This window comes from Bradysia coprophila, unplaced genomic scaffold (genome assembly GCF_014529535.1).
Source record: "Bradysia coprophila strain Holo2 unplaced genomic scaffold, BU_Bcop_v1 contig_200, whole genome shotgun sequence".
Taxonomy (NCBI): Eukaryota; Metazoa; Arthropoda; class Insecta; order Diptera; family Sciaridae; genus Bradysia; species Bradysia coprophila.
Genome location: NW_023503464.1, coordinates 14,450 through 24,728, shown reverse-complemented (window position 1 = coordinate 24,728; position 10,279 = coordinate 14,450). Strand labels below are relative to the sequence as shown.

Here is a 10,279-nt window from a genome sequence, read left to right as displayed (position 1 = left end):
GAAGCCCTTTTATAGAGAGAATATTGAGAGCGATCGATTGGCGTATTATTTGCGTTTTGTGACGCAATTTTCAGCTATTCCACTCCTACAACCTCACTGCCTTGTCCGTGCTTGTACGGTTTTACCACTACTCTACAACACTCTACAGCACTGGGACAGGAGTCGAATCAACGGCAATTTGTAATTTTTCATTTCGTACTTAGCATTGTTTCACAGATCGTATATACGCTGGAAAGCATTTATAGTATTCGGTTTTAATGTGGCAAACATAAATAAGAGGAATTGTGTAAATGGAAGTCGTGGCCCAAATTGTTAGATTTATCTGGAGCGGATGTCCTTTGAAAAAGGACCTGGCTGGCCTTGACTTCTATCCAAAAATGGGTCCATCAAAATGACTGTTTTTATTGGATTAAAATCTGATGATACAAAACATGCAAAATATTGTAAATTAACTTCAGCTAGACTAGGCTTTTTTCAACGTTTATGGAAGTGATTCGATTACTTGACAAATCTAAATTGCCCAGAATTAGAGATTGGTCTGCCATACTTTGCGTCAAATTGTGCAAATCGACTTGATGATCTGGCATTTCGTCGCTCCAGAAACTTCCGAATAATTCCGTATAATTGGGGTCTTCAAGTCGTTCCATTTCCTTCTTTTCAAAATCATCTGGCTCCGTGCTTATTGCAGTATAAATAACAGTTTTCGTCTGTAAGTCAACAAACTGCGGGAATGCATTCAAGTCAATATTTACCAGTCCATCCTGTTCGCTTAAGATCAATTGGACCAAATTGGGTAAAGCCGAGAATGCCTTGACACTTATGGTCGATATGGAGTTACCTTCCAAATTCAAATATTTCAAATTACGAAGTCCTTTGAAAGTGTATTCGTCCAGAGCAGTAAGTTTGTTGTTTCTCAAATCTAATTTTTTCAAATTTTTCAAGTTCGTAAATGCACCATTTTCAATGCGATCAATGGAATTATCCCACAAACTTAACCCCCTCAAATCAGTTAATCCAATGAAGGCGTTTGCGGGTAGCCGCTCAATTTGATTGAGACTCATTTCCAGGCGAATTAAATTGGGCATTTGTGAGAATGAGGTTGATGCAATGTCGCGGATACCATTGTCCTGTAGCACCAAATATCTTAGACTCTTCGGAATATACATCTTTGTAGGTATAAACGAAATTTGCTTCATATTTATGTTTAACGACGTCAATTTTTCCAATCCGGTAAAGTCAATGGCACTGAAATTTGACAAATGACCCAAATGAAGAATCAAAGTTTCCAATTGATTCAAATCGCGAAACAGACCAGGAGGCAATGATGACAATGTTGGATTCGTATACTCTGCGATAAGCAATTTCTTTAAGTGGTGGACGCCTTGAAACGATGATGCACTCATCTTTGTTAAATTGTAACCGTAACAATGAACTGATCGCAAATTTGCTAGACCAGAAATGGCCGATGCTAGCCATGTCAGATCTTCAGGATCTGTATACATGAGTTCGATGTTTGTCAACTGATTCATTTCACTGAGTGTCTCCCTTTGCATCGAATGCATATCTTCTATATAGTGCAGTTTGAGCAATGTGCAGTTTTTAAACAAATTGAACTCGTTAAAAATGCATCGCCTAATACTGAGGGTCGTGATGTTCTCCCTGAGTACTTCCTCATCTCCACAGATAACACTTTCATCCTTGATGGTGTGAATCTGTTCACTGTCACATTCGTCAATTCAGGTACAGTTCAGGTACAATTCTCCCGGGTTACAGAAATTACAGAATTCAAATGAATTCATGGAAAACGAAAATTTCCATGACAAAGCCAACAAAATCAAAAGTTTCATGTTGGACTGGTAGTTCTCAGACACTAACTGAAAAAAATAATTTAATTTGCCAAATCTTAAATTCAGCTCATCTGCTCAATTATATTGACCTTAGGTTATTGTATGAATATCATCAACGCACTTCAAGCATGAATGGTACTCCAAATAGACAAACTTGACAGTGTGCAACACTGTAAAAAAAACCATTTCATGCAAAATAGTATGGCAGCTGTCGACTGTGATCACTGTTGCCTGAAGTGCGTTGATATACATGACGACGTTGAATTCTTAAATTCTCTTCTGAATAATTTTTCTTCTAAAATTGCACACTATGAATGATCTGGAGCTCTATTGTGTGCCAATTTAATTAATTGAAGCGTTACAATACAAAAGAAAAAAAACCGTTCACACGTCTCTAAAAGTTTTAACTTGGGATAATAGATTAATAGAATAATAATAATATAATAAGACCTTTATTTAGCATTCAGCTATTAAATTTTCTTTACAATATTCCGTTTCTTAAACTTGAAAGTCCAATCTTACTCTCCACTAAGCTCACAAGTTTTCTTTAGAACTCCATTCAATTCAAATAGTTTCAAATAATTCACTCATTAACGGCTCATATTCAATAATAAATCAACTACGACTTTAACACTTCTATATAATTGACACACAATCCTTCACTATATTTTTCCTTCCTTTGGGCTCCGAATGTTGTTGTGTTGCTCGCCTAAGTACGTCCTTGTTCGGCTGAAATAATCGTTGCTTGACGATCATCTGTTTGTGTCGTATAGGTAATACGTAGTTTTTGGTTTTCAATGTTCCTCTGCAACACAGGACACACTTTACTCGATGCGTGATGATTCGTATCCAATTTCAACTTATTTCTCTCCATGGCTCTTTTACAATTGACACACTCCATTTTTTTCGCATTACATTCTTTGATTTCATGATCACCACCACAACGTAGACAGGCTTTTTTGTTTTTGCATATGACCGACTTATAACCACAACATTTGTACCACCGCATTACACTTAGACTTTCGGCGACGTCGCATACATTCATGCCAATGACAATCTTCTTCTATTATCGCACCGTAACTTTCGCTGTAATTAATGTCGTATGTCGTACACACGTATAACTTTCATAACAGCGTCCCGCACTAACTCGTTCTGGTTCTTTATGCTCGCAATTATATCATCTCCGTTATGTTTTTCACTCATGTTTGTTATTCGAATTTTTGGCTTTTGCTGCTTTGGCATTTTTTTAAGATTTAATCAGTTAGGGTGATCATTTCTGATCAATGCACACAGATCATGGGATCCTTTGTGCTACCCTGTCATCATGAAAATCTTGAAGCCCTTTTCAGGACCTCATCTCCTTCTCAACCTATTGCCTTACGCTCTACACGAATCACTCCAGGCGAGCAAACTGATCCCTATGATTAGGTACCAAAATGATAGCTAATCCTTAGGCCAGAAAGCAAAGAGTGACTGGCGTCAACCTCGTTTCATTAGACTGTAAATTCACTAATGACAGCGAGTAAGGCAACATTGTCGCCCGAATCACAGTCCTTGTCATTGGGATTGATAAAGCCTGTGATTTACATTCCGCTCGATATTGACCTGGTCCAGTCTCATATTTTATAAGACCAGCCCGTTCGAACGTAAGCTTTCTCTGCAGTGGGCCAATATGAAAGCCGAGCCAGGCAGAAGCGTCACTCAGCAACGCATCACCAAAAGGTCAACCGCCAAACTTTACCACTATTTACCCCAAAAGCCCTTACTTCCAAATTAGACTGACGGACGAGCCACCTTTGAGACGAGGACCTTCGGGGCAAAAAGCGAAATGACAGCGTTTCCAGACGATGGCACACCACTGAATAGCACAACGACCCGACACGGCGACTATATCGTCCCTTTGCAAAGAGTTTTGCACGACATGGAATACATTCCTCGAATATAAATTCAGAGAGATGTACCCTGATCGAGTGTACGTTATCTTTGCAAAATGTTTCAAAATAAAAGCCGGGAAAAACTAGCATCTTTCAGCGGCATAACACCACCAATCCATCCGTCGACCTTGTCCACTCTATAGCCCGAAAGCATAAGCTCTATGAATAGTCCGGATCATTTTACTCATATAGAAGCAAAATAGGACCCAGCCACATCAGTGAGTAAACTTTTAGACCATGAACCAACCGTGAGAAGCTGGCGAGTGAGGCAAAGCAACTAAGAGTCCTGGCAGTGACACACCACTGAGAAGAGTACCAATCTCGCCAAGCCTTCCTAATGTCTCCTCGCAAAGAAATTCCGCTCACAGCGTCCAAAAATTGACCGAAGTATGTTCTCGAAATATTCGTCGTGAATTTCTGTTGGTTCCAGCTGTCACTATTTTTTCACCGGTACGCGTACACATTGTGAGGTTATGACGAGCACCGTATCATTAGCCGCACGAAAACGTTGGTTTATTGGATGATTATACGAGAACTCCAACTTTACCGGCGACCATGGCACTTCATAACCAAGATTTAGCCAACAGAAACGTTTTTCTGGTCAGTTCTGACTACAAAAAGTATAATTAATTTCAGACACAGAAACAAAACACTTGTTGACGTTTGCAGTGTTGGTGGGGGTCACTGCTTTGGCATGATGACGTTGTATTCTTCACCCAATTTCTTTGTTGCTTTCTCGTATAATTTCGACTGATCCTCTTTGCTTCTGCACTGGATTTCGATTCCACCGTTAGGCGAGTTGTCTGATCCCGTTGTACGATTTTTACCCATTTCTTTCGACATGTTGATTGCTACTGACCTTTCATTTTCAAACTTTTGTAGACTCAAAATGCTTCAATATTGATTCACTGTTAGTTTCTTGTCTGTTCAAACGTTCATCGAGTATACACATAAAACTCAAAATCCAATACATTTTGGATGAAAAGGCGCCGAACACGGTCCCCAGCAATGAATCCTTCCTGCTCCGTCTGTACACTCTTCATTACACAATTTGTAAATCCTCTCTACCATTTCTCTTTTTGAATCACTAAATTTTACAGAAATTTTTTGCCGGTTGTGTCAGAAACGTCTGTTCACGACGACTGTAGACTGTAGACTGAATAGGGTAGGAGAACCAGTCCCCGTACATAGACCACATATTTTACAAAACTTAACGAAATCGATTCTCATTTAATACAAAATGTGCAGAATTGGGAAATTACCAACTTTTCGCTATTTTCATTGATTATTATATGTTTGTTCCAGGCATGGGGTAATTTGCCACACCATACAAATGTTTGTGACCCTTAAGGTGAGTCTGGCACAATGCCAATTTCACCTCGTTGGGGTGAATTTGGTACACATAAATTTTGATACTAAAATAGACTTGATGTGCCAATAAATGAAATATTACCCAAAATTAGAATTCGTGTGCCAAAAATGGAATTCGAGTGAAAACTTTTAAAATGTGTTTTTCATAGTATTTCGAGGGTCTCCAGTTGCATACCCATTTAACTTAAAATAGGTCTAGCTCCTGATCCAGACGTCTTATCATCGATTGATGATATTTTTAAGTGAACCTATCTATGGATGACGATTTGACAGCTCAAATAAGCTTGGAACAGACCTATTCTATAAATTGTTTTTTATTGTATCTTTCGTATCTGTCGCTTGTGTAACAATCTTGTAGATTATGAGTCAATTTAGCATGATAATGTAACTTCTTTTTTTCATATAGGTCTTGCATTTGTTTTGTCCGATTATAGTGGCAGTTCAGAATATATGGATCATTTATGTAGCACACACCTTTATGCCGTAAACAGACGAAACATTGAGAATCTGTTTCATAAGCTTTGATCAAATTTTACATTGTTTTAATTTCGTTAAGCGTCAAATGCATTTTATTAGGATCCGTTTGCTCTGAAACAATCAACAAAATGAAGCGGTAGTTGACTTGACGTGTTCACGTCAACTTGTATTATTAATGGAAATGGATTGCACGTTTTCATTACAAATTTGGTAGCCCTGATAAGGGCTGGGTTTTACTGCAATCTTACTGTTATCTATGTAAAATAGATCTGTTCCAAAGTTTCTTTTCGTTTAACGAGGAAATCGACAAACGACATTCGTTTACTCTCATCGTCTTCATCATAGTCCTTGGACTTTCCCAATTCAGACTTTGCTTTTGTAACAGCAGCAGAAAGTTTGCATGAACCAGACGCACCCTTGCCTTTGGTTTTAATCACTTTTCCAGCGGAAACAGCCTTGCTTTTCTTCGCAGCCGGAGATGAGGTAGCTGGGGGAGCAGGTTCGGTCACAGCAGTGTCGGCCATTGTAAATGTTTTGTTTTTAGATTTCGGTTTGAAAGCGTTTATTGTTTGTGGTACACACGATTTGCGTATTTTTATTCGAACAAAGTGATGCTGACAAAACATAAGTTCCTCATGGAAACAACATCATGTCTACTTAGTACGATGCAAAACAAGTCGATACTGAATGTTTTGCAAGCGGTACACACTCGTTTATATACACTTCTCCCCTCCACTTGCATTTTCCGTTTTCCGGCTAAAATCTGCAATTTCCACACAAATTTCGATTTTTCTCGATTTTCTATTTGCTGTCGACGAAATTAAGGAAAATCAAAAAGAAAATGTTCCGATTCCAGTCGACAAAGTTGGGAAAATGCAAACATTCCGTGCCATACAACGAGCTGTCAAAATGATATAAATAGAGGGGAATGTGTTGCGCTCTCCTCATTCTGTTTCTGATCGTTGACAAGTAAACAACAGCAAAAGAGAGAAAAATGGCTCGTACAAAGCAAACTGCACGCAAATCGACCGGTGGCAAAGCACCACGTAAACAATTGGCCACCAAGGCTGCACGTAAAAGTGCACCAGCAACTGGTGGAGTTAAGAAGCCACATCGTTATCGCCCTGGTACCGTTGCATTGCGAGAAATCCGTCGCTACCAAAAGAGCACCGAATTGTTGATTCGTAAATTGCCTTTCCAACGGCTCGTTCGTGAGATCGCTCAAGATTTCAAGACCGATTTACGTTTCCAAAGTTCGGCTGTTATGGCTCTACAGGAGGCCAGCGAAGCCTATTTGGTCGGTCTGTTCGAAGACACCAATTTGTGCGCAATCCACGCCAAGCGAGTTACCATCATGCCAAAGGATATCCAATTGGCCAGACGTATTCGTGGTGAACGTGCTTAAGATGTTACATAAGTGACGACATCCCACAATCAAAATCGGTCCTTTTCAGGACCAACAAATTCATAACGAAAAACGATACGTTCATTTTCCGTATAAACAATAATACAAATTACAAACCTTTCGAGTATAGGAGATGAGAATATTGGGCAGATTTTTCAACTGTCAAAAAATACAAATTTCAATCGAACAATACCGTAGGCAGCAACAGTACATTTTTTGTTGAGGCATGTGGGAAGGTTGTATTTCGAAGCAGAGGATATCCCACAGAAAATGTGAAAAATTGGTTTTAGTTCTTTTTTAGTTTTGTTACGTAAATCAACAGAACTTGATTATGATGTTCGATAGGCAGTGATCAGTCCTAAATTGGTTCAGCATGACCAGCTTACATAAAATAATAAGATACATGGGAGCCTGTAGTGTACATCAACATGTTCAATTTCGTTAAAAGTAGCTCGAAGAATCAACGAATCAACAAAAAATTCTGATTTTATGGCGACGAGTCGTAGTGTCGCACTACTATAGTAGACGCGTTGTGTATTATTAATGGAAATGGATTGCACGTTTTCGTCAGCAATTTGGTAGCCCTAATAAGGGCTGTGTTTTTCAATGCAATCGGATCATTGCAATTTATAATTGGCGAAAATTCCCATGTTTTAAGGAATTTACTTCTTTTTTGGTGCAGCTGCCTTCTTTGGTGCTGCTTTCTTGGCTGGAGCTGCCTTCTTGGGTTTTGGTGTTTTTGGCTTTTTAGCGGCAGCTTTCGGTTTCGTTGACTTTTCCTTTGGGGCTTTTGGTGCCTTCACGGAACCAGCCTTCTTTGCTGCTTTAGCTGGTGCTGCGGCTTTCTTCTTCTTTTCAGCACTTTTGGCTGCAGGCTTCTTCTTAGCTGGAGATGCAGCTTTCTTCGCTTTCGGTTTCTTTTCACCGGTCGCTGCCTTAGCTTTCTTGGGCTTGGCAGCAGCTTTCTTCGGTGCCGATTCGGACTTTGATTTTGCAACAGTAGCAGAAAGTTTGAATGAACCAGAAGCACCCTTGCCTTTGGTTTGGATCAATTTGCCACCGGTAACGGCACTCTTCAGGTATTTCTTGATGAAAGGCGATAGTTTCTCGGCATCGATCTTGTAATTGGCTGTGATGTACTTCTTGATTGCCTGCAACGATGAGCCACCACGTTCTTTCAGGCTTTTGATAGCAGCATTAACCATATCGGCTGTTGGCGGATGGGTTGGCTTCACTCGTGGTTTCTTCGATGCAGCAGAAGCAGTCTTGCTTTTCTTTGCAGCTGGAGATGAGGTAGCTGGGGGAGCAGCTTCGGTCACAGCAGTGTCGGCCATTGTAAATGTTTTGTTTTTAGATTTCGGTTTGAAAGCGTTGAATGTTTGCGGTACACACGATTTGCGTATTTTTATTCGAAAAATGCGGTGCAAATGTGGTACTGACAAAACATTAGTCCCTCACGGAAACAACATCATGCCTGTATAGCACGATACAAAACTTTGCACAAAGTAGTCCAACCGTACACGATTGTCCAAATTGTTAATTATTTTGGGGAAACCCGAGAGCCGTCCGGGATGTTGTGATGGATTCGTAATGTCGACACTCTAATCTTAATCGTGAGGTCATCCAATCGTCCAAGGTTATTCAATGTCGCATGGAAAACGAGTGCGTCGTGACAGACGTGCAATCGGAACTTCGAAAGTTAATTTTTTAATGAAGTCAAATTAATGATCAATCGGGGTCCAGCGATTGCCCACAATGATTTTAGACAGCACTGGGGTTACATGCATCGAAAGCAGTAACAAAATCCGTACGCATTTGGCTGCGTGTGGAAAAATTTGATGGTTTTAAGGGGCACTGCAACCTATACATTCTATGGCACTGTCCCAACACTCTTTCCAATTTCGATTTATTTCGATTCTTTTAATTTGGGCCCTCTGAGGCAGTTGGACCTTTAGCTAGTCCCCGTCCTTCGTCAGATTCACTTTTTTAGCACTTTCGATCCATGGAACTATTGATTCCAACATACAAAAGCACAAGCACACCAGACATTCACGACCCAACATTTACGTGAGGTTTTGTTCGATGTTTATTAGAGCTAACGTCTTCATCATCTGTGAGTCTGGGAAATGTTTTTTTTCCTGACTGGAATAATCAGTAAAATGACCACAAACAGTAATGGTATTGTAAAGGAATTATTTCTCAATCATTAATTAATTCAAATAATTCTTGAAGATCTCATACTACTTAATTTTGAGATAACGCCTTTAAATAGATTATCATTATAGTAGCAAGTTAGGCGATTAAAGATGATGCAACAAGAATTTTGTATACCATTGTCGATTGCATTATATTTTCAATATTCGTTAAATAACCGCCAAATGCTTGCGGGAGTATTTCTACTCAAGAAAGTCTTTTGATTTATGAGAAATTCAAAATACATTGACTATATGGAAAATGTATGATTGAACTAGTACAAGAGAAAGACCTCTTAGAGAGAAAAACAATTAAGAAATTCCGAAGATGAAAATCTTGGTTTTTTATGAATAAGCGCATATGGGAAAACAATAAAATTTAATGGGTTTTTTACGACTTGCTATACCTTCAATGTTAAATTCACTATAAGTAAAGGTTTAACGCTAGCTAAGGATTCATTCAGTTTCATTCAGTTTAATTTGTCTTAAGTTGTCTCACCCGACCCGCGACTATTAGAATTAACCATACTAAAAGTGACATTGTGTTTTTGTGTGTAATTGAATTAATTTCTAATAAAGTGTTTGAAAATAAAGAAGTGATTTTTAATATTTCTTCATGGCGATCCTAAGCCAGTACGAATTTCTGGCGTGATTTTTTTCAAAGCGGACTTAGAAAAATTTCAATAATTAAAATAAAACACTTTGAAAAATTTTGTGAAAAATAAAATGTTGTGGACTTAGACGAAATATTAATTTAAAATAACTTGGAAAAATTTGTGAGTTTTATTTTCCATAGAAATATTTTTGTAGCAAAAACCTAAGAAAGGAAAAGTAATCTAGGTGTACTGTAAGTACGCGGCTCTTCGGGGCACTAGACGAAACCGAGTAAAGGTTAAGTTGTAAAATGCATTGATGGAAAATATGTCGAAACAATGAAACATTTGATTAAAAACATTTGTGCAATTAATGAATTACCGAAATTTCCGATACGCAATTTATAAACTAAAAAAAAAAATTGTGTACATATCAACAAAGTGGACTGGAATTTTTATA

At 38.7% G+C, this 10,279-nt stretch overlaps 3 protein-coding genes across 3 annotated transcripts; 1 reads left to right on the top strand and 2 right to left on the bottom strand.

The window, feature by feature from the left end:
- Nucleotides 1-405: 405 nt before the first annotated feature.
- Nucleotides 406-1,727, bottom strand: LOC119075395 (leucine-rich repeat-containing protein 15-like). The gene has a single exon (XM_037181836.1). It carries the CDS (start codon nucleotides 1,560-1,562, stop codon nucleotides 459-461), a length of 1,104 nt encoding a protein of 367 aa, XP_037037731.1. The 5' UTR covers nucleotides 1,563-1,727; the 3' UTR covers nucleotides 406-458.
- Nucleotides 1,728-6,600: 4,873 nt separating this feature from the next.
- Nucleotides 6,601-7,088, top strand: LOC119075399 (histone H3). The gene has a single exon (XM_037181843.1). The coding sequence runs from the start codon at nucleotides 6,624-6,626 to the stop codon at nucleotides 7,032-7,034; it is 411 nt and encodes a 136-aa protein (XP_037037738.1). The 5' UTR covers nucleotides 6,601-6,623; the 3' UTR covers nucleotides 7,035-7,088.
- A 531-nt stretch (nucleotides 7,089-7,619) lies between these two features.
- Nucleotides 7,620-8,458, bottom strand: LOC119075385 (histone H1-like). The gene has a single exon (XM_037181825.1). The coding sequence runs from the start codon at nucleotides 8,366-8,368 to the stop codon at nucleotides 7,697-7,699; it is 672 nt and encodes a 223-aa protein (XP_037037720.1). The 5' UTR covers nucleotides 8,369-8,458; the 3' UTR covers nucleotides 7,620-7,696.
- Nucleotides 8,459-10,279: the final 1,821 nt, after the last annotated feature.

Excerpts from the sequence above, each read along its gene's own strand:
- LOC119075385 (XM_037181825.1), bottom strand. The coding sequence starts at position 8,368 with ATGGCCGACACTGCTGTGACCGAAGCTGCTCCCCCAGCTACCTCATCT.
- LOC119075395 (XM_037181836.1), bottom strand. The coding sequence starts at position 1,562 with ATGCATTCGATGCAAAGGGAGACACTCAGTGAAATGAATCAGTTGACA.
- LOC119075399 (XM_037181843.1), top strand. The coding sequence starts at position 6,624 with ATGGCTCGTACAAAGCAAACTGCACGCAAATCGACCGGTGGCAAAGCA.